This window comes from Nelumbo nucifera, chromosome 5 (genome assembly GCF_055504915.1).
Source record: "Nelumbo nucifera cultivar China Antique chromosome 5, China Antique-T2T, whole genome shotgun sequence".
In the NCBI taxonomy this organism is placed as follows: domain Eukaryota; kingdom Viridiplantae; phylum Streptophyta; class Magnoliopsida; order Proteales; family Nelumbonaceae; genus Nelumbo; species Nelumbo nucifera.
Genome location: NC_142653.1, coordinates 35,606,550 through 35,632,048, shown reverse-complemented (window position 1 = coordinate 35,632,048; position 25,499 = coordinate 35,606,550). Strand labels below are relative to the sequence as shown.

Sequence of the window (25,499 nt, the reverse complement as noted above, 5' to 3'; positions counted from 1 at the left end):
AAAGGACTCCTATATTGAAAGCCTTTCAAGCTTCCAATTTAGAAAAAGAGAGAAAAAGTAAAATCCCTCTTGATGGGTCCTGAAATGGTTCTTGGATAGCTCCTTGCATGAAATTTCAGTCATTGGGAACTCACAAAGACTATATTTTTGTTTATTAAAGAGCTTGAGGTTAAAATTTAAGGCACATTGATGCAAGGGCATGTCCTTTGACAGTACTTAACATTAATGGTGTGTACAAATGCAATTTATTCTTTATTGTTGAAATCACAACCAACTAGCCATGGCCAGCATGAGACGATAGAGCAGATTAATTTGATCCAGGTAAAATCCCCCTATCCAAATCACAAACACTCACTCATCACCATGTGGGTTCCTGGTACAATTAAACCCATTTAAATATTTCAAGCAATTCTAAGTTTTGATTTAAGCTATTAAGGTTAGATAAAGACTATAATTGATTCTCTACTAAGTAGAGAATGCACATTAACTTAAGTAATGGGGCATTTAGAGAAAGAAAATGAGGAATAAAGTGACCACATTGTAGTTCTGTATTATATATATATATATATAGTGCACAAGTTCACAATCTGAAATATTGGAGCCATCTATGATTGCAAAGAGAAAAGTGGAATGAAGCCAAATGAAGTCACTTTCATTTGCTTTTGATGGGAATATGCCACTATAGATGAAGGCCTTGTGGGTTCAAAGATTGCCATGTAAAACCATAATATGAAATGATTTCCTTCATCTCATGCGGCAGTCAAACACACCCCTTAACTTTGAATATCATTTAATGAGTCCAATGAACAAAGTGTGTGGGCTAAATTTTGGTTATAGAAGGTAAAGAGCGTCTGAAAACATAGATTATTTGTGTTTATACAAGTGAGACACCGAAGTAATTAAGCAAGGAAATTGTGCAGGAACTTTTGTTATGTTTTCAGTCTTACGCTGCATTTGGTATTCCTTATTTTAAGAACTTCTATCTTTTTTGGGTTAAAACTCAGCGTCTGTTCGTTGCCATTGCTCCAGAAAACCGCACCATATCAGCATCATGTCAGAAAAAAATGATGCTCTAGGAAATAGGCATTTGTTTGGAATCATTTTTTCTATAAAAAACAGTGCTTCAAGCCACGCCTCAGAAATCAGGAAGGCATGGCTTGGAGCAATGCCAAATTTGACATTTCCTGGAGCTGTAGCTCGTTACTGTCAACAGGGATGTGAGGTGGCAGTGATGTGGCACTGGATAATGGGTACCAGTGCTGAAAATGTTTCCTGGAGTGTTGGTACCAAACAGAAAAAGTTGTTCCAGGAAACGTCTTACCTGGCAACAATGATTCCAAACAAAAAAAAGACACCATTTTCTCAAAAAACGATGCTTCCAACACACATTTTCTGAGAAAACGGTGCTGCATCTGCAGCATTGATGCCAAACATACTCGGTGTACATAAAGACATTTTAATCACAAAAAAGAAAAAAAAATTCTTAAAATAAAAAATGCCAAATGCAGTCTTAAAAATCTACCAAAAATTTTATTCTTTTTATGGCTAAGTAAACATGGCAGCCAAACACCCCTTATTTAAGCCAGCCGGCACCTTCCATTTGTTTACTTTACATAATCAAGACATAGTCATCCGACATACACAATTACGTAATCCCAAACTAAATGCGTATTTAGCAACCAAAAGCTTCCCTCAAGGTTTGTGAAAGCTACAGAAATCTCCCCACTGGTTTCCTAGGCAACACCAACACCCACCTGATATGGTATAACCCAGGCTCCTGTATTACATTTCGTTACGTTTTAAGTGCTGAAGCCAATAAAGTGATAAACATCATTTGTTAAACAACTTTTTAGAACTGTTTAATGCTTGTTGATTTTGTTAGTTACCGGCTAAAATAGAACTGTACCTTGCTTCTAATTTTGTCAGTCAAACAATGACAAAGGTTATTTTAATCACTTGAAAATTAAATGTGTTGAAATTACATTTTCCAAATAAAACATAAACCCCCCAAATCAGCTGCTTTTGTTTTTGGAAACAAAACCATTCTCATTGGGGAACACCCAAGTGACGAAAGTAATTAATCGTTTCAAGAAATAACTATTAAATGAAATTTAATGTTTTTTCACGCTCTTTTACCAAAATAAAATCTCACTTGGAGTGATATTGTCCAATTCAGAAAACAATAAGAAAAAACAGTGATGATTGTTATGGAGGTAAGAAATACAGACATCAAAAGATAAAGGAAGTGAGATCAAAAAAATCTAAGGACGGCCTTTTGGAAATTTGACTTGTCCCAGATAAGGTTTAGAAATTAGAACTTAATTATATAAAGCATGAGAGAGAGAGAGCACTCGGGATTTCCTATTCATTTTTCCTATCCACTCTCTACCCGCCGTGAATTGGAGCCACACTATTATGAATTGAGAGATGTATGACTCTAATTCACTGCAGGTAGAGAGTGGGTAGGAAAAGTGAATAGAAAATCTGGGGAGAGAAAAAGAGAGAAAAGGTAAATGATTCTGAGACATGTAGATGAAATTGTTTAAATATATATAAAAATATATGTATTAGTATTTTTTTCCAAAGATCCCCTTCTTTTGGTAAACCAATACAAGCATTGCTCTAATAGTTATTTGATGCACATATTAGTATTCCTTTCTATTTACATCTTAGAAGATAAGGAAGAAGAAACTTTGGAAAGAACAGAGCCTTGACACAATGAGAGTCAAGGTATCAATTTGAATGAAGTTTTATTAGCACCTCTTTATCTTCTTCCTAGCGGTTGTAAACAGATTCTTTTCTTTAGATTAAAAGCTTTTTCTTTTTCCTTCCTTTTGTGAACCTCTCTAATGCTATTTGATTCAAGCTGGAACCAATGCGAATACATAGTAGATGATCCTGCCAACTTGGACGAGCTGAGGTGGAAGGGTGTAAGTGATGCACTGAGCAGATCTACAAAGAAATTTATGTCAAAAGCCCAAGGGTGAGGTCCCCAAGGGAGGCACTCTGACACTCAAGTCAATATAAGGCGATGAGATCGATCGGGCCAAGCTATTAAGGGCGAACTAGCTAGTCCAAACCGAGGAAGAGGTATATATGAGAGAAAGAGGGTAAGAGAGTAAGTAGTGAGAAAGAGTTTGAAGAGCAAACCTTGGGGGGAGATGCCTTTAAATAGCCGAATGTCATGGTGCACTCGGACACGCTCCTTGTGGGGTTCAAGGGAAGAGACCATCCACCGAGGTCTTCAGGAGGCTCTGCTTTCCCCGATGAGGGTTCCTATCCATAATAGTTTATGCTTCATCCGAGGTTCTTGGTTGCAGGGTCATCTACCAGCCTTAGTGAGTGGCATACTGATTCCCTGACGTAGTCCAAAGAAGTTGATTGGGCCCAGAACATGACAAGATTCACGTGATAACTTCGACCAGTTGAGACACGACCCTAACACTTTCAAGACTTAGAGTTCTTGATACTTCTTCTAGCCTTCTTTAGAGTTTCATTAAAAATGACAGTTTACTCAAAAGTTTCCCGACTCTTTATGGCCATAAAATATCTCAAGGAAATATTCCCTTTGTCCCCCACGATTAGGGGTGGCCACGAGTCGAGCTTCTCACGAGCTATTCGTGCTCGACTCGTGGAAAGCTCTGCTCAGTTTAAATTGAGCTTCGAGCCAAGCTCGAGCCTGATACATAGGCTCGTTTGCTAATCGAGCCAAGCTTGAGCCTAGTGAAGCTCGTCTCGCAAGGCTAGTATAACAAATAAATATTCTTTTATTATATACATGCATATACATATAAATATAAATATATATAATAAATAACTTTTATTATATATAATATTTTTATTTTTTATGTATAATAGTAAATAATTTTTATAATTCTTATTTTTTTGTATGTAAAATAAAAATATTTTTATATGTATATTTTTTATTTTTTATATATGTAATAATAAATAATTTTTATAATTCTTAATTTTTTGTATGTAAAATAAAAAATATTTTTATATGTATAATTTTTATTTTTTAGAAAAAAACTTGGCTTGCAGTCGAGCTTGAGCTAAGCTGAGCTCAAACTTGCAAGCTTTGAATCGAGCTAAGCTTGAGCTCAAGTCTCTATCTCAAATTGAGCTAACTCGAATCAAGCTCGAATAGCCAAGTATTCGGCTCGGCTCAGCTTGAATCCACCCCTACCCATTTCAATTTTTCCAAGGTGATGACTCTTGTGATCCCAGCAAAGCTTTAAAAACTGGACCAGATACGAAACCGTTTTAGGGACTAGTTCCTGAGTCAAAAGGCTTGCCTGTCAGTTCAAATAGACGACTTGTTCAGATTTAAATAAAAAATAAAAACTTAGAAAAATAATAATTAAAATAAGAAGCGATCAAAAACCATTGTTCCAATCAATGAATCAATGATTCGACCACCCAGATCAACAGATCACTAACCAAATCAACGGCTTTTTGCTCAGGAACGGTTTTAGAATGAGAAGAAACTGATTGCCTGACGAGCCCCTACGTCAACAAATCCAACCGTCCGGTCCAATTGGGTTTTCATAACCATGGATCCCAGTTCTAATCTTGTACTAGATGATCTATGGCGCAAGTGCCCAATCGGTTTCGTGCCTCCGAGGGGGGACCACTCTTTCTTCATCATACATGTTCATCACCCATCAGCTTTTTAACAAACTTACACTCCAGCCATCTGTCTGGACACCTAGATCTTTTCCCAAGTGATGTTACCCATCCAAAACTTCAACTTCTCAGTCAAAAAAACTCCCATAAGACGAGATAGAGGGGGAGACCTGGAGCGAGTTTTTTACCCACCAGCTTCAATTGTAGTTTAAGGGCCTGTTTGGTTCACAGATAGAATCGGAATTGGAATCAGAATAATCCATTCCCATAGTCTGTTTGGTTCAGACAGCAATGAAGATAAGAATTGGAATTAGCAGGAATGAGATTTCATTCCCAAGTGAGAGGCAGAGAACGGCCATTCCCTCAAATAGGAGAATGTCATTCCAACAGGAATGAGAATGGGATTCCAATTCCACCCTACCAAGTAGTTAAAATCGGAATAGCCCATTTCGATTCCGATTCCAGACCCCTATTGCTGCAAGCCAAAAAGGGCCTAAATTTCCCATTACAAATTGAAGCCTGAGTGATTAGAAGAGCTGGGGGCAGACTAATAAAGACGTGAGTTGTAGTAATAAATTATTCAGGGGCTTATAATTTAACAATGAATATGACAGAATGATGAAACAGAATAAATTAGCCAAAATCCTACATAGTAGAAATTTAGATTTACCCCTCACAAAACGCTTTTTGCAACAGTGCATTGAAAACATCTCAATGAAACAGAATTACTTCTCACACAGCACACCTCACACCAATTTTACAGGCACATCCTCCATGCATCAGAAACATTTTCGGTACTATGTGTTATTATTCATGAGAGATGTTCCCAGACATGGTGGGATGTGTCTGTGAGGTAGGTGTAAGGTGCACTCTGTGAGAAGCAGAACCCAATTCATTTATGGGGATCGATATTCCTAATGCACAGCTGCAAGGGCTGTGAAGACTGTGAACACAGTTTTTTGAGGACTGAATCCGAATTGTAAGGATACAGGATACAGCTCTAGACATGATGAATTGATAATCCCCAATGGACGTGTACCAGATAGAATAGAAAAGTCGTTTAGTTCAATGAAGGGGAAATTTACTCGAGGAAGAGAAGACAAGGAACGAAATACAGACTTTAAGGCTATGTTTAGTTTGAAGAAAAAGGTAGGAAAAGGAAGGAAAAGGTAAAGAAACCTTTAAGAATCTTGTATAAGTTTCTTTACGTTTCCCTTCCTTTTATTACCTTTTCCGTCAAACCAAACATATGGCAAGGGACAAGCAAAGAATGATGCCCTAAAACACACACAAATACAGAAGCTGTGGACAGGAAAGGGCTGACATTTCATTCATTAACGACCGTTCCAACAATAATGACTACCCAGTACTCACCGGAGTGACTAGTCCAAAAGACCATTGAAGCGATTTATTATTAGAGTAGATAGCAACTATCTTTTTCATCAGACGTATTTTTGTCTAATGGATCTATATTTTCTATTTGAGATTGTATAAAACAAAGAAAACAAATTATTTTTTTAAATGATATTTAATAAAAAAAAGTGGGAAACAAACCATTTTCCTTATTTTTCCTGATGTTTGACCAGGAAAATGAGAACCATTCGCCTAGGAAAATAACTTCCAAAAATACAAGAATAGAAGCAATGAAATTTTGCTAAACTCCTCTTTCTCGAAAACATGATAAAGTGGCAATTTTCGGGAAACAATACATTTTCCTTCCTACTGCAGCAGCCAAACGGAGCCCAATGAAGTTTTTTTGGATTTTATGCAATGGGCTCTAGTTGCTTGCGGTTGTTTAGGCGATTGATACCATCCATACATAGCTATGTGATCTAAAATTTCTATTATGAGCAGATTGAAGCCCAAAATTAATTCCACATCTGCCAAAGGCAGAAACAGCAGAACCCTTGTGAGAATGCCTCGAGAAATGGGAGAACCAATGCACAGATGCACTTTACAAGTTACAGATTACACCAATGGGAGAATCAACTTCCACAAGCTTGACCAACACAAGTACACAACAACTATAATTTTCACAAGACTTCGTCTCTGTAGCTACATCACTCGAGCAAATTTTATAGATTTACAGCAGGCATTGCTAATGCTAATAACTCATGAGAAGTCCACTGGGAATTGGGAAACCTCAAAATGTACAGACAGGAAAAACATGAGAAGGAAAAACAACTAAGAGATCAATTTGCTTTTCTAAAAATAAACAAATAAAAAAAAAGAACTTTTCTAGAAGGGACAAAAGGATGCATAATGCAAAATACCAACAATGAAAAAATGAACTGAAGTCCCCAAGAGGCCAAGACAACTGGAATTGTCAAGTAGGTGTCAGAGGAGTTACCCGGGAGAGTATCAGAAGCCTTTGCAGCAGGCACTAGATTCAAATGCAGAAAAAAAATGCCCTTGGAAAATCCCAAATAGAAGGGATAAAAAAAAATTAAAAAAATAAAAAAAAAAAAAAACTTAGTTTGATAAACAAGAAAATACCATATTGCTGTGGATGGCACAAAGAAGCAATATAAACAGTGTTCAGCAGTACATTTTTGGCAACCTCCATTCAGCAAAACAGATATCCAGATTGGTGTAATATCAAATCAACTTTCTTGAGTGAATAAGGTGTTACTATAAGCAGTACCATAAAAATCATGGCTAGCAAATCCTCCAGCTTCCAAGAGTAACTAAGGAAAGCATAAAAAAGAACCCCATAGGCATGCATAAATTTTTTTTTTTTTAAAAAAAAAAGAAACTAAAGGACAACAAGACATGTAATGAAAACCCATGACATGTTCACAAATTTATTGAACTAATGAATGCACATGATTTGAAAACATTCCCATCAAATTAGTCAAAATCTCCACCGACTAAATTATATCTACATGGGGAAACGCATGGCTAACCTGGACCACCATTCAAGAGAAAATCTGGAAAGATACCAAAAACCATAGCTGTATGTAGTACATACAGAGGCTAAAACCTAAATGTACAAGGGTTCCCATATTGGATTAAAGGATTTGACAGCTTCTAATATTTGGTATTAAAAAGAAACAGAAAAGAAAAAAAGGGAGATAGAAGAACATGAACATTTCAACCTTGGTCTAAGTCTTCAGATATTTTTCCACATATGCCTGCAGAGAGACAATAGACACAAGTTAGATCATAACCTGACATCATCAGTTCTAAGCATAGTCTACATCTAATTAGGGTTGTTACAAGATGATAAAAATTAAGACACACCTGTACAAGTTTAGTAAGCTTAGCTTTAGAATATGACAAATAATGATCAATTTTCTCTTGTGTCTGAGGAACTTGAGCTCCTTGAAGGGTACTGGTCACTTTATCCACCACTTTTTTTACTATGGTCTTGTGAGCTTCCTTGCTCATTTGACCTTCCTTCCAAGTGGGCTTTAGAATCTCCTTAACAAACTCAACCAGTGCGAATTTGAACATGCGCATCCCCTTCGCTTCCTTATTTCGCTTACCCTCTTCATCAGCCTGACCATCTGCATTCACATCCTCTTGATGATCATTTTCTTGCTCTTTCTTGCTCTTCTCAACTGTGAGATTATTGGTTTCCCTGGTCTCAGAATCAGCAACTGGCTGCTGTTTCAATTCATGACTTCCATGATGAAGTATTTCCTCCAAAATTCCATTCTTACAAGTATCACCACTGTTGGGACCATCAGTAATAGATGAAGTATTGTTTTTCAATGGTGCTGGTGATTCTCCAATTGCAGAGTTTTTCTGCTCAATAGGGTTAGATGAAAACATCAAGGCTCGGTCACCGTTGTCATGCTTTTTGGACTCAACACTATCGCCTATAGGATCATATGGCTTTTGAGACCAGTTGGTTTGATCATGCTGATTGGGAAAGATGGTAACTGGCGCAACTGATCCTGTAGAGTGGGAAGGCACATTTGAAGGGTTTAGAGAAGCATAAATCTGTGGAAGCTGCTGTCCACTTCCAAATATCTGTGCCAATGATGCTGAAAGATTTGTTATTTGAGCAACCTGCTCACTAGTTACTACATTATTTGTCAGCGATATTCCAGAGGTTACTTGGGACATTTGGGCATCTGCTATACCCTGTTTATGGATAGATTCACCCAGATGAAATGGTGGTTGGCAATGTGGGTTTGAAGGAGGTCCAGAGGCTTCTTGTTGTAACTGATCACCCAGGTTAAAGTTATGACTATTTGGAGGCTGTGGTAGGAGTATCTGTTGATTCTGTCCATTCATATTGAAGTTTGAATGAAGTTGAGTGCCTATACTCTGACCACTTTGATTGAAGCTTTGTCCAGGCACAGAAACCATTGGTAAAATATTTGCAGAGAAGATAACCTCATTTTGTGACATAACAGTGTTTCCAACTCTATTGCTATCTTTACAGGGAAGTGCAGTAGCAGCATCCCCTCTTGAGGTGGGATGTTGTTGAATGTAAGAATTTTCAGATACCACTTTCTGCATGGTTACTGCCACATGCTGCAGTTGCTGCTGTCCCAGTGAAACATCTTGAGTCACATTTTGTTCATGATATGGTAAATTGATCTCATTTGCAATTTGAGATTGTGACGTTTGAGAAAGATAACGCTCCCTATCAACTGCATTTGTACCATCAAGCGATTTTCTGTTACCACATGATTCAGAAATGCTCATAATTCTACTGTTGTTTTCATTCCACTGAGGGGATTTATGTACATCCCTGTCAGCTTCATTACCATTCCATGTTGGAGCACATGTCCTGCTCTTCTTATCCAAACTAAGACCCCACCTATCATCTGTGGACCTTTTAGTAGCCCTAGATTCTGGATTACCCATTCTTGCAACATCATCCTCATTCCACATAGAGGATTTTTGTACACCCTTGTCAGTTTCTTTATCACTCACCTTAGGACCTCCCCACATTTTGTTTTCATTATCCAAATTATGGCCCCATCCATCATATGTAGACCTGTTAGAAGTCATTGGTTCAGGAATAACTGTTTTTTCATCACTGTTCTCAGCTCTCCACTGGTTGGATTTTGCAATGTCAGAAGAGACAGCTACTGCATCACTCCACTGTGAACCTCCCCATGGTTTAATCTCATTATCCACATCATTGCTCCACTTATCTTCCTGAGGCCTGCCTTTAGGACTGCATTGCCCTGCACCATCATGAGAGAACCTGCAATACTCCCCATTACGGCAATTGCCTGCTGCAAAATACTTGCAAGGAATATCACTATTTCTGCGGGCCTCACGCCTATGTTCATGATCAAAGGATGAATATGCATCCTTCCTGTCATGGGTTCTTTCTCTTGCCATTCCTTTTGTGGACCATCCACCATGTTCATCAGATGAAGTACCATCATGGACATACTTGCATGATGATCCCCTGTAACACCTACCTCTCAGAAAATCATTGCAGATATTGGTAGATCTATTGTTCCTCTGGGATTCATGCTTCTCCCGGTCTCCATCCAAGTGACTCCGATATCCATGGGGAAACTTATCCCATGAATCATCCCTTGCTTCCTCAGTGTTTACAGACCTAAAAGATCCTTCTTTCTCATGCCTACTTTCCAAGCTATCAACAGGACCACTCTCTGAATGTCTATTACCGTCACGTCTACCTCTCCAGTTTTCTAAGGAAGCACTTTCCATATGCCTTTTATGCTCATAATCCTGCTTATCCTGATGAAGAAACCTGCAGTGACTACCTCTCCGGCACCTCCCTGCAGCAAAATCATTACATGGCCGGGCTGATACTCCAGATCCACGTCTACTTCTGTCAACCCAACCCTCTGCTTCACGCTTGAACCCATAAGGTGGGCTCCTACTTCTACTCCTGCAATATAATATTGAAAAGCAAAAGTCAAACAAAAAGTTTAAGAAACTATACCATCAAAAGAATAATCACAAAAAGAAAACAGATAACGAAAAGTAATTTTGAGATCTAAAAACTGGATAATATGTAGGAGTGGAGTTCAAATTAAGTCTACATTCCAAGATCTTAGATACACAGACCTGTGTGCCCTGCTCCGACCACTTTTGGGGGAGTGGCTGCGATTTTGTTGTCTCCAAGCATCAAGACCAGGTGACATATTTGAGCTGTAAGTTGGATCCCCACCCCACCCCGTCATGGTTTGTGGAATCTCACTAGTATCTTCTCCATTGAGTCTATTCATATCATCCTTCTCTGAACCTCTGTTCCCAGATAAGGGTTCCCAAGTTGACCATGCAGAAATGTCTTTAGGTTTCGAGGAATTTCTGTCTTCAACATTAGACCATTTTGGATCATGATTGTCAGCATCCTTTGTAGAACCCCACCCTGGTTTTAATTCTTTATCAATAATTGAATCACCTCCTTTACTAGACCAAACATTATCTTGTCTGATTTCAGTTGATTGATCGGTTTCTGCTTTCAGATCCCACTTGGAATTGCGTTTCCTGACACTTTCTGTCATGGCATTCCTTTCTCAAATACTGTCCAAAATAATATCCTTCTCTCAACAGATCTGCAAGAAAAATAAAATGGATGTGAGTTTAATCCCGTACCCATAGAACCTTTTTTTTTTCCTTCTTTAATTCAAAAAAAAATTAAAAAATCACTCTTCTGTTTATTCATTCTGTTGCATCTCTGTGCTTGTCGGTGTGGAAATTCCTGAAGAAACACAAAGCCAAATGTACAAGGCTGGGTCTCCACAATTAGGACATGGCATGTACCAATGTGTGAAGTAAATACCATCTAAAATGGATATGATACCCCATAACTGTAGTGGAAGATATTGACAATTCACAAAATTTTTCTTTAATTTGAATTAAGAAACTAAAATAAAGACCAACATCCAAATCGGTGTCATCGAAGGTGTGTGAGGGGCTTGATGATAAACTTTAGAGGCTCATGCCTAACATATGAAAGCCTCTTATACTAATGGTCCTCAAACAGTAACTGAGAAGCAGGCTTTCATCTAAAGATTGAGAGCTAAATATCGAAATTTCACTTTTTCTAATTTTCTTTAATTTGTTAAATGGCATCTAAAGATTTGAAGTCACTTTATCACTATACTTCAACCTGGTTTTACTCCACTTCTTCATAACATTCTATTGAAATCCAAGCAACAGATTTTTTATCTTTTAATATTGGCCAATGGCATGTATAAAAAGAATATGCAAATAAGTAATGACATAAATCTTGAGTAAAGCATTTTTCACATCTTTGAGTTGTCTTTTATGTGACAATCATATAAATTATATACATTTTCTAATATAAACACTATTTCTATGCTATTTTTCATGATGGACCATGTCCACACTTTTTGTTTCATTTTATTTTCCCCCAAATAGAGTGAACAATCATCGGGATTATGCCCCATGCAACCAGTGGCCCTGATGTGTCACCATAGACCTTACGTCTATATTATCAAGAAAAAATAAATAGTGGCAATTTACCCAACCAAATAATATAATTCCTTGTATCTGTAAGAGCACCTCATAAGTAGAGTGAAGCTCTTTTAGATTATTCAAAAGTTATAAACCACATTAAAATGAAAACCAAGATTGACTGGCTGAAGACCTTGGGAAGAAACTAACATAAGGAACTGGATAATTTATAATGAATTTCTCCAGATACTAAACTATAATGAATCATTATGACAAAAAGAACTACAAAATTACAATAGCAAAAGGAAGGGAAGTGAGGCAATTTGAGGAGAGATAGGAACCACAGAGGCTACAAGCATTTTCATTCTAGTTCACCTTGTTTGATTGGTAGAAGATAAACTTTATTAATCATAATAAAATAGAATGTATATACAGAACAAATTGCTTGTTGTTAGGCTAGTTTTCACTACCCAACCCCATCCCATGACAACTATTTTTCTAATTCACCTAAAATTGATGATCATTAGGAATAACTACATATGACAAGAAATAGTAATGGTCAAACACAATAAAAAAATATTTCCCTATACTTCTGTTCAATTAGTGCACATAAGCCAATCATACCAATATTGAACAAGTGCATGTCTGGTCACTGAAAGCCTTGGTGAAATGCTTTTAAACTAACCTTAAAATTTGGCACATATGAATAGTTCAGTACAATTCATTAGATTTTTGGAACCTTAAATAGGTAATACACTACGAGACAAGGATCTATCAGGGTCAGCTTGAAAAAAGTAAGATTGAAAGGCTCTAACAAGTATACTTTAAATTTAACTTTTGGGGTAAAAGACTTGAACATACCCTGAGTTTTTCACATAGACTTATGTGTAACTTGTGGGATGACCCCATTGGACTTAAACATGCCCTCCATCATTGAACTGTCACATATGAATTGATTTAAAATTCATAAAATCCTAGTTTGCCCTATCTATTCCATTTAACATATGAAACCTAACTGGGAAAATTTTAGCTCATAACGATTGCTCCTCCCTCTGTTTTATATTGGTCCAATCAATTAGAGATACCACATTGGATTAGTTAGGATGTGTAAGGGAATCAAAAGCTAACCCACCATTATACATCCTCTTTCCCAAAATGAATGCAGAATAACCATGATTCAGGAAGCCTTGGTTTCCTATTTGGTAAAGACCTTTCCACCATTTCTTTCAACCTCTAGTGATGTTGGAGTTAATGGCCTGTTTTCATGTAACTGAATCATGATCCAAGTAATAAAGTACATAACTGGTTTGAACATGTTTGTGTCCTTCGCATTTAGGGCATAGTTGAAGTTTAAATCTTTCAAAGATCCATCTTGTAAAAACTAATCTGCTAGCCACCATAGTATGGTGGAGGGTGGAACTCGCTTTCCCTCTTGGTGCATCTCTCTCTCTCTCCCTCCAGAAGCATGTTATTGATAGGGTCAAGACTCAAGGGAACTAGTTCAGAGCTGCAATACACCGATGACTTGATCTCACCCAAAAATGCAAGGCAAAAATGGTAAAACAAAGCTTTGCAATTCACACAAGAGTTAAACCATAATTACATAAACAGTTTGTTAAGATTGAAAAATTAGTTTAGTAGAGCTTTAAAGCATTAAGATTGAGATCTGGAGTTTACAATTTTGCAGTAAACTCCAACCACCACCCACATGAGAGGAGAGAGAGGGGGTGGGAGCCTGTTATCCCTACCACCTACATGAATTTGAAAAACATAGGGTATGTTTCAAAAATTTAAAAGAAAATTAAGGGTAAAAGAGTCACAAGGTATATTTAAGTCTATTTGGAAAACTAAGGATGCGTTTAAGTCAATTTATGAAAACTTAGGGTATGCTTAAGTCTTTTACCCTAATTTTTATATAGTTGTGAAACTCAGTAAAGTGAAAGAAGATGAAGAGAGGAGAAGAAGAATGAGAGGAAGAAGAAGAGAAGGATGAGAAAGACATTGGAATGAATGGGTGAGTTATTGTTCACTCCCACAAAGTTGCATTTATATTTAATACAAAATTTACATATATGCCCTTGGATAGGCACCCAAATACAAAAATGTAAATAGACAAATAAGCCCTTACAAAGAAAACATATTCTCAACACTTCCCCTTAAACTGAACATAGATATCTATCATGCCCAGATTGCATAGATTACTATTGAGCTTCAGTTTGGGAACTCCCTAGTCAATATGTTTTGTGTGATCATGTTGGACAGGATTATGTGTTACGTTCATAGCAGCTTGATTCTCACAATAGGGTAAAATAGTTAAACTACCCCCCAAGTTCTAGGAAATATACTAGAATGTACCCCATTGTTTGATATGTCTATCTTACCCTTTATTATTTTTCAATTTTTCAAATACATACCAGGCCTTTCAGCTATGATCAATCTTATCAGCATTGGACATTGATCAAACTGACTGCCACATTTCCCTTGTATCCTAATGTTTTTCCTTTACTGGTCTTTGAAATTTATTTCAAATTGCCTGGTTTTCATTGATCTTTCTTGTTAGGAACTGGTTCCATCAATTAGGTGGAAGAATCTCAAGCAGTGCCCAATCAACATCCAATGCTAAAGAAAATGTCCAGTAAATACACGAAAACAAAAATGAAGAATAGACATGACATGTAACAAATAGAGCATCGATTGGTTTTGAGAGGGATCAGATTGATGTCCAACATCAAAGTCAAGATTTCTTATCTAATTTCAACATCTATCAAAATGTGTGGAATTCTGAAATAGGGCTAAAATTTCAAGAAGGAAAAAGCATTTATAAACAAAAGATAAGAACTCCCAAAACCTAGGGAGGCCAGCATTTCAAACGGTTCAAAGCAAAGCAGTTTATTCTCTTTGTAACAAAGAACAAGTAGCGATTAGCATAATACCAGAATGCAGTCTGGTCGTTTATCAAGAAAAGTAGCAAACTATTCAGTTCTTTTTATCCTTTGTATTTTTTTATTAAAAGAACAGTGAAAAACTTAATTATGTTCAAATAACCAAATGAAATATTGAACCCTATACAGACAAGATAAAAAGAAAGTGGAATTACCAAAGCACATTTCACGCCTTAGCCATTTATTTTCAGATAAAATCACAAATCTTTAAAGATCACACTTGAATCGGCAGGCTAATTATTCAACAGTTCCCTCCTTGCACTTACTAATGGAACAGCAATAACATCCAAAGGATTACCAAATACAGAAAAATAAAGATAAATGATTACAAGAAATAAAAAAAAAATAAAAAATAAAAACATTAGAAAGAGAGAAGAAATACAACAGAGGTGATAAGAAATCACCCCACAGAAAAGGAAAAAATACACCCTCAATAACAACCTTCAAACAACAAAACCCACAAACACCCCCTATTACACCTCAACCCTCAATCTAAAAAGAAAACAAAAAAAGAAGCCATCAAAAACCGCTGCCTCCCCCTCCTATAACCAAACCTTTCTTCCTCAAAAATTGTCCTCCATTTTCTTCAACTTCTCTAAAAACCTCACCCCCTAGGAAACATAACCCCAAGGTTTTACTCACCTCCACCTCCTTATTCACCACCTCTTCCAAGTCTAACCTACCCTGAACAACACGAGTTTTGTCAATTTTCACCTCCCTCCTTTGAAGCGAGCAATTTGAATCCAAGTCGTCCCTTTCTTCAGTGTCGTCAAAAGAATTTGAACCATCCTTCCTAACCCCAAGGACCTGAACACTGTTCTCAGTCGCTCCATAGCTTCAAAGCCTTCTTCCCCTACCTCATGTTCAAAAGACAGACCAAGACTGTCGATTTGATATTCAAGACCATCTTCCGACTCCTTCCAACAAAAGTCAAGAAATCGGTTAGAACGAGGATGATCAAGCACCTCCACTTTACCTTTAATGTTACCTCTCTCTTATAAACTCTTTTAAATTAATTACAAAGGTCAGCACCACAGATACCCTCCTTCAATCATGAAAAACCTTCATCACATGAACCAACTGCCCATTTTTTGAACTCATCTTTTTTGGCTTCACCAAAATCTTACTGTTACTTTTATCTCCTTTTGAATGCAAACCCTTTCCATCCTCTTTCCTATTCCCACCCAGATCTTTGCCCAATCACCCCACAACTTCTACAAAAGCTACCTGAAGCACCTTCCTCCAATTCGCAAGCAATGAAATCTGATTGAAGCTTCAAAACCGCCTCAGTCCCTTCACCCACCCACGCATCAACCACTGAAAAATCAGTTGAAGCACCCCAATTTGCCTACTTCTTAAAGCAAGTCAAGGACATACTTTCTCTATGATATAAAAATCCTTCTTTGATCTTGTAACTTCAACCCCAAAAAAAAATATCTAAGGTTTCCTAGATCCTTAATCTCAAATTCAGAAGCAGGGACTTCAACTAAGTAATTCCAAAAGCATCTTCTCCAATTACTACAATATCATCAATATATACTATTAACAGTCACATGGTCATCAACTCTCCTTATAAATAAAGTATGATCAGCCTAAGATTGTGTGAACCCAATCTTCAATATGAATTTTTTGAATCAATCAAACCAAATTCTAGGAGATTGCTGGAGGCCATAGAGAAATTTTTTCAAACAACATACTTTTCCTTTATTGTTAGAGAAGTTCACACGAGGAGATGGGTTCATGTAAACCTCTTCTTGAAGGTCACCATTGAGAAAAGGCATTATTCACATCCATTTGATACAAGAACCATGAGAAATGTACAGCAAGTGACATATTCACTCGAATCAAGTTCATCTTAGTAACAGCTAGAAAGATCTGATAATCAATACCATAGGTTTAGGTATAACTTTTTGCCACTAACAGAGCCTTCTAGCTCTCAATTGAACCATCAACCCTGTATTTAATAGTGTACACCCACTTACAACCCATAGGAACTTTATCCTTAGGGGAACAATTTTCCCACATCTACCTTTTTATGAGGGCCTCCATCTCTTGGTCAATAGCATCCTTCCACTGATATGACTGACTTGCCTCTATTACAGTATGAGGGATGAACATAGAAGAAAAGGCAAAGATGTAGGCATAGTAAGATGGTGAAAATGCATTATATGAAACATAATTAGTAATGGTATAGTTGGCACAATTTCTTTTACCATTATAGATAGCAAATAAGAACATCAATGTTAGAATTCAAGACATCAGGTTCAATATCAGGAGGCTCAAAATCAAAAAAGGTGAGTTCAAGTTATCAAATTGTGGTGGACATTCAATCTCAAGAGAAACCCTCTCCTCTTGTCTAATGAAGCATTGCTGCCAAGACTAAGGCTCGTACATAGAACAAAGTGGAGGAGGAGGTGAAGGAACATTGCCACTACAAGCAGGAGAAGAAGATGGACAAAAAGTATAGTAGGTGCTAAAACAAGTAAACAAAAAGGAGTTCGACCATTACTAACCCACTCCCCCTAAAGAGAAGGACAAGATGACTAAAAAAAATGTTGGCTCGAGAAAGGTGACATTCTTAGAAACATACCTCCTACCAAAATGAGGGTCAAAAAACATTTGCAGCCCTTCTAAACAAAAGAAAAACCGAGAAAAACACATAGGACAGACTTAGCATCAAACTTAAGCCATGAAAGACTCGTACCATGAACAAAGCAAGCTTAGACAAAGAGTTTTCATTAGGGATAGAAATTTTCCCCATTTCTCCAATCCACACGAGGACCCACCCCGAATGGGGAGGGGATGGAGATGATTCCCCCATGGGAACGGGGATGGGAAAATATTCATCTTCATTGGTAGGGACAGGGAGAGCACTCCCCACACTGAGGGGATGTATGTACTTTTCTTTTTGCTTCATGAGGTTACACATCGGAGGTGGCCCATCCCCCTCCCAACCCTGGTGGTAATGGGATTTGATCCCAAGTCTCTACTCCAATGAGCCAGAGATCCTACCAACTGAGCCACCATCAATTGGTGGGATGTATGTACGTATATTAATATTTTAAAAATATAGTTGAATATGTTTGAATATATTTAAGCAAAGTGTTGGGCAGCCAAGAAACAACATGTCCAAAAAATGAATGTGGTAGAAATGCAAATTCTATGATGGATGAGTGAAAAACTAGAAAGGATGGGATTAGGAATGAAGTTATCCATAGGAGCATAGGAGTAGCTCCAAAGGGCTAATAAAATAAGAGAAAGTATACTAAGATGGTTTGAGCATGTGCATAGAAGACCACCAGCTACGCCAGTTAAAAGAAGTGATTTGTTACACACTGAAGGGGCGAGAAGAGCTCAGGGCAAACCAAAAAGTACATGGGTAGAAGTAGTAAGAAATGATTTAAGCACCAATGTTTTAGCAGTAGATATGGCGTTAAATAGAACAGATAAGCGAAACAGGATTCATGTATCCGACCCCATAGAGTTGGGATAAGGCATGGATGACGATGATAATATTTGGATCTCTTTTAATAGGATTGTAAATTTTAACTATTTTTATTTTTAATTTTTAAATGAAATTAGAAACAAAAATAAAATGATTGACATCATAAAAAAATCACGTAGAGTGGGGATCCCCGCAAGGATGGGGATAACCTTGTCCCCACTAGCGAGGACAGGGATGGGGAGTGGTTACCTGTCCCTGCCCTGCCCCGTTGCCATTCCTATCAAAGACCTTGAGAAGAAGACAGAAGATTGAATCATCTGGAAAAGGAGCTGATGAGGAGATTGAAAATGAGGAGTCCTCAAAAGAAATCTGCTAATAAGGTACACGGTCATTTCAACTACATCTCCCTAGAAACAAGTTGGAACATGCATCTAGAACAATAAGCCTCTAGTAACTTCAGCCACATGTCAATTTTTTCTCTCAATAATTATGTTCCATTGGGGAGTATAAATACATAAACTCTGATGAATTACTCCCTTAAAATAAGGCTATAGATTCAAAGTATTTCTTAACATTGTTAGATCATATTATTTTGATTCACTTTTCAATTTGTATTTCTACCATACAAAAAAAGCTTTGAACAATTTAAGGAACTTCATCCTTGCTCTTCATTAGGTATAACCAAGTATACCGAGAATAGTCATCAATGAAAAGAACAAAGTACTTGTATCCACCCATGCAAGGAATGGAATATGGAGGCCATACATCAAAATGTATCAAATGGAAAGTAGAATTACTTCTTTTATTACTGACAAAAATATGTGGTTCTACATTGTTTTGATAGATAACAAATTTCATATTGAGGACTCAAATTTGACACAAACCAAGAAACAAAAATTTTATAGAACCAAAGGAAACATGTACAAGATGGCAATGCCACAATTTCAAAAAACTCAATTTTTCACTTTGACAAGAATCAATCTGGCATAGTAATCCTTGCTTGGAAGCCTGATCAAAAAGATAGGCTCCATCCTTCATGTCCACTTCCAATCGTCCTCCCCGTGTTCAAGTCCTACAAAACACTATGAAAGGGGGAAATGGTTACAATAAAATTATAGGGTTTTGCAAGGGAGCCGATAAAAGATTTGTGTACAATTGAGGGCCATGAAGAACAAAGCTCAAGGAAAGATTATGGGTAAGCTTAACTTCACCCAAACCCAAAATTCGAGCCTAAGATCCATCAGCTACAATAATCTTACCTTTTCTTGGAGTTAGCTTATATGAAATAAAATAGAAACACATACCAGTAATATGTGCATTCAACAAACTGGGAGCTAGTAGAAGGATGACAAGCAAGTGCAATACCTCCTATTTTAGCAAAAGCACCAAAAGGATTGCTAGAACAAATAGAGGCTACATACTAAGAGGCTAACTATCACCACCAATAGTGGCCAAATGAGCATTACCCTTCTTCCCTGTTTTAAACCTTTCAAGTCTCAAATGCAGGCTCAACTTCCAGCATTTGTCCTTGGTGTGTTTGGGCTTTTTGCAATATTCACACATCACCTCATCAATCTTCTTATTTGCAACATGCTTGCATGTACTTTGCCTAAGTTTAGAAGATAAAAGGCAGTTTGTTCAACATTAGTGGTCTGCATCATAACAACCTCTTGCTCTCCTCATCGTGCACCAAGGAATACGTAACAGCAAGGGAAACAATATCAGCGCTAAGGATGTGTTGCTTGGTGAAGTTAAACTTTGTATTTAACCCAATCAGGAAATCAAACACTCCATTCTTCTCAACATATTTCCTATATTGCTCACCATCTTAATGATCCTTCCATTCCATGGCTTCCAAATGGACAATTTCTTCCCAAAGTGATTGTAAAGAGGAGAAATACGTAGCCATTGTCCTCTCCCTCTGACACATATTAAAAGCCTCTCTTCAGAGTAGATAAACTCTAGCAATGTTTCTGGACTGGGAATGGGTGGTTGTCATCACCCTATCCCAAATATCTTTGGCAGTCAAAAGAAACATGTAGCTCCTAGCTATATGTGGCTGCATTAAGCATACTAGCCATGACATTACCAATGAATTGTCTTGCTCCCACTTGGCAAATTTTGGATCTTCAGGCTTCAGTTTGATCTCCTTGCCACTGAGAAATCCCAACTAACCTCTTCCTCTAATAGTAAGCTTCGCTGATTAGAACCACTCTAGGAAGTTAGTTCCATCAAGTTTCATAGTGGTTATCATCCCACTAGAGACATCAAGAAGAACATTGGAAGGAATTTGAGTATCTTTGGAGATCTCCATAGTTTACAACTTCTGATAAAGATAAACCCAACTTCAAGAACACTTTCTACCACTCCTGGAGCACCCCAAAAGAAACTACACCAGCATATATTCAAAGTATATTTTAATATAAATATTGAAATAACCGGTGGAGAAAAGAAATTGAAATAAAAGCCTATTTTAATGCAATAACATTAAACAATTAGTAACTAAACATGTTGAATTATCAAGTACTAAGTATTTTATTAATATACTAGTCCAATATTTAAAGTGTATAGTCAAGTATCAGTCACAACAAAGAGAAGACTAGTCATGAATAAGGTGAGAGAAGAGAGATAAGAGAAAAGGAAGATAGAAAAGGAAAAAACACTAGGTCTAATAATATCACAAACCTATATCTCTCTATAATGAGAGACTTTTTTATATTCTTTTGGCAATAAAAAGAAAAGACTTTATTAAAATAAAAAGGAGAAGACTACAAAGAAAGGTGACCAGTGGTCATCTGGAAAAAGAAAAACAAAACACCTCCATAAAACCAACCCTGCCCCTAAAAATCCAAACAACCAACCACAAGACAGAAAAAACCCCATCAAGAGAGATTCTTAATATTGAAATTAGTATTATCCAAACTTAAAAGAGTAATGAGGCTGATATTACATTAAAGTCCCTAGATACAAATTTTATTTCTAAAATAACCCCATGACTCATACACTTTACCATTTGAATACTCCAATACTCCCACTCAAGCTAGATGGTTCTAGCTTGCCTTGAAAAAAGCAATATAACATTGGTAGCAGCAGACCAACTGATATGATAATATGATCAGTCTACAAAAGACTTTAACATATCAAATAACCTAATGACACACAATAATCAAAAATAAGTTGTAGTCATTTAAGTATTTCATCAAGAATGTACAGGGCAGAATGAATCTTGATGCTGGAAACACATCTACAATATAGCAAAACGCCTATAATGCAATATGCATTGCTAAGGATTTTAAACCAAATAAAAAAAAGTGTACTAACAACTAAAGAACCACTCTCTCTATCTTTTATGGTTAATCTAAAAGTTCCACCTTACCACATGAAGCCAATAGAAACTTGCCGCAACCAGATACTCAAACTCTTCCTAGTATCTCACTCAAAACAAGGTAGGAATCAGAATTTTACTTAGAACCTCTAATAGATGCCTCCATCAATCTCAATAATCTTTAGGAAAAAAAAAACAGTGTTCCTACCATCACACAACAAATAATAGGGACAAGCTTGACCAGATACAACAATATTTTCCAAATAACACTAGAGTACAAAGAGAGGCATAAGAGGTGATCACTCAATCCGGATCTAGAATTTGTAGGAAGCCTAAAAAGTCTTGAGTGCCACATGAGAATCAACATAAAAGACCAGTCAAAGCAACTCATCATCTCTGATTTTTCTCGATTTTTGGGAAGAAATCTCTACAACTCTTTTCTAGATGTCAAAATTTGCTTCAAGAATCTCCAAGAACCATTGAAAACCATCTCTGATTTTTGGGGAAGAAATCTCTACATTCCTCAATAAAAAATCTCTTCCTATATTAACCACATTCCTCAATAAAAAATCTCTTCCTATATTAACCACATTCCTCAAACACTTCACAATCTAAAGAGAGACTCTTTATATAAATAATAGATTTATCCAAAATTATGAAGAAAAACAATTGGACTGATATTACATCAAAGTCCCTCAATAAAAATTTTCTTCCTAAAATAACCACATTCCTCATACACTTCACAATCTACATACTCCAATAAGAAGAATCCTATCAGCTGCAATATCAAGATCTGTTTTGACATGCATGTACTCCTGACATGTTCAAGGTTTCAACAGTTACATACTAGACAATGTTTCAAACATGGAATTTACAATAAAAAATAAAGTATCCAACACGAAAAAACAAACTTGTAAAGGTCCTTTCAATTATCAGTTGTAAGATGAAAGAGATTTTATTATTAAGAAAAGAAAATTGTGGTACAACTGTCTAGACTACCAAGGAAGACATAAATACTCTTATAAGAACTAGCAAGAACAACCATAACCACAACAATGAAATAAAAATAAAATTAAAATTAAAAAAAAAAATAGCCAGGATTTCAAAGACACCAGGTTGGAGATGTCCCGAACATCCACATTCCTTCTCAGCTGAGGGACACAAATGATATTATTAGCTAGGATTTCAAAGCAGTCATTAATCTTAGCGTCTTTGTCTTGAACCAAAGCATACAACCTAGGGTACTCAAAAGAGAGGGGTCTTTATGGTAAAATAAATTTTTTTTGACAAATTGTGGTAAAATAAAATTTCATTAATAGAAAAAAAAAAAAAAAAAGACAAAGAGCCTAGCAGGAGATAAGGTATCACCACATACAAGAAAACAACAAAAAACTAGTCTTATCATATAAGATTTTCCAATCACATTTGAAACCCCAACACTTTCCCAAGCTTAAGTCCTCTCGATTTCAGGTGGTCCACAGTCAAAACGCTATCCATTGCCACTAACCATTACCATGCAAAGGCTTCAACCCTGGGAGGAACTGGGTTTTCCCATACACCTCCAACTTGATCTGAACTTGAATGGTTCCTACAAATAGTAAGGCAGGAGGATTTCACAGAAATTTTCCCATTTGAACATTCTTTCCACCATAATTCATCCCTTGACTGATCTGAAATTTTCACCTTTCTAGTTTATCCAGCAAAGCAATGCATTCATCAACCTCTCTATCCAGAAAAGGTCTTCTGAACTTCGGATATTAAACCATCTGTTCCCCCCTTCCTTCACAACAGTGACTAATAGTATCTCCAGTCTCACCCAGCCTGTACAGCCTTTGGACATAGCCCACTCAGCTTGCCTACCCCAGACCAATCATCCTCCCAAAACCTAATTCTTGCTCCCTCCCCTACAGAGGAAAGTGTTAAACTTCTGAATTCCTGATTGAACTTCAGAACCCCTTTTGAAACACTCATCCCATAGGATGATCTCACCTCCTCTGACTCCAACCCAAACCTAACCACCCCATATTTTCTGGCTACCACTCTCCTCCATAATGAATTTCTTCCCTCCCTAAACCAAATCTCCATAGCCACTTTCCAGTCAAGACCCTATTGTACACCCTCACCCTTCTAAAACCCAACCCACCCCTCTCCTTTGGTCTGCACACTTTTTCCCATTTTACAAAGTGAAGAGAGGGCTCTATGAGCACACCATGCATCCTTCCCGAAAACGATGTTGCCACCATTTCCCAGTTTAAAAGAATTGTAGCTGAAGAAAAGATCTCTGTTTTTTGCTATTCCTTCCCATATGCTTGACCCATAAGCTTTATGGGGTCGGTCAGCTTCCCACCCAAGGCATGTTGTTCCATACTTGCATCTAATTAACTCCCTCCTCATTCTTCTCACTTCCAAAGCACTATGGCCATTTGTCTAAAAGAGCTTTATTCACTAGATCGAGGGGACAGATGCCCAAACCACCATTAACTTTCTGCTTCCAAACCTCCTCCCAAGAAACAAGATGAAATTTCTTTTCCTCATCTTTACTTTCCCAAAGAGGGTCTCTTCTCAGTTTCTCTAATGAGTTGAGTCCACCTTACCTCCTTTCAAAGTTCAATAGGTAGCCTCTATTCTAGCCAGCTGGTTTCTTTCTCATTCTCTCAATTATGGGATCCCATATTGACATGGTGGATCTGTAGTTGGCACCCAATGGTAGACCAAGGTAAAGTATAATTGTATTAATGTAAAAGGTCCTTTGTACAATGAGAAGCTGTACAAAACAAGCCAGAAGGACCTCAAAAAAGGTTCATCCTCAAAAAAGTAGAATCAGAAGTGTCCTCTTTAAAGTCGGTATGTATGGACAACCAATTTCTAATAAAACCTAAGCCACATTGATGATCTCAGCTTCAGTGGAGGATCTGAGATCAAAAACCCTGCTATTCCTTTCTGTCCATACCGCCCACATAATTGCCAAACAAATGGAGGACCAACAAATCTTTCCTTTCTTAGTCATCCCTTGAATACGCCAAGCCTCCAGGCAAGCTTTAACTGAGGCAAGCATACACCAACTTAACTTCGAACTGCTTAAGAAGTAGTTCCAGATCTCTGAGACAAATTTGCAATGTAAAAACAGATGGTTGACTGGTTCTGTATTCACACCACAAAAGTTGCAACTCAGGTCACTACAGTTGTAACCTTTCTTCACTGGCATCTCTTTGGAAAGGCACTTCTCTAAAGCTGCCACCCATACTGAAAAAATTGACTTTTGAGGGTGCCAATGTCCCCCAAATGGCCCAGCTAGGGAAGAGGGCTTCAAATCCTCCTACTATGGAGCTGTAAAAGGATTTTAATGAAAACTCACCATTTCTGTTCCATTTTCACACTAAAGAATCCTCAGATCGCAAATTCAACACTTGAGATTGAAGCAATGCTAGGAGATTTCCTACCGGTTGAATCTCCCAGCCATTAAAATCCCTTCTAAAGGATGGAACCCAGCAGATAGCATTGTCCCTCATCACAAAAGTATCAGCGACCATTGCCTCTTTATCTTCTTCCAAATTAAACAGGGTGGGAAACAACTCCTTAAGAGAATTCTCCCCAGTCCAGGTATCCAACCAGAACCTGATCCTTCTCCCATCCCCTACTGTAAAACTGATTCCCCTTCTGAACAGGTTTGAAGCTCTGTAGATTCCTTTCCATAAACTACACCCATAGGTCAGCAGGGGTGGACCACTTCTCCCCATCCAGTGTCATCCATCCCATATTTTTCTGCTATTACTTTCCTCCAAAGGTTGTCAGG

At 37.3% G+C, this 25,499-nt stretch overlaps 1 protein-coding gene across 1 annotated transcript in view; it reads right to left on the bottom strand.

The window, feature by feature from the left end:
* Positions 1–7,401: 7,401 nt before the first annotated feature.
* The window catches only part of LOC104589262 (zinc finger CCCH domain-containing protein 55), a 30,142-nt gene continuing 12,044 nt past the window's right edge, over positions 7,402–25,499 (bottom strand). The window contains exons 2-4 of the mRNA XM_010247520.3: positions 10,639–11,129; positions 7,870–10,459; positions 7,402–7,760 (exon numbers count right to left, since the gene is read on the bottom strand). Coding sequence (XP_010245822.1) covers positions 7,731–7,760; positions 7,870–10,459; positions 10,639–11,078 — 3,060 coding nt within the window. The 5' untranslated portion in view covers positions 11,079–11,129 and the 3' untranslated portion in view covers positions 7,402–7,730. The remainder of the gene's footprint in view (positions 7,761–7,869; positions 10,460–10,638; positions 11,130–25,499) is intronic.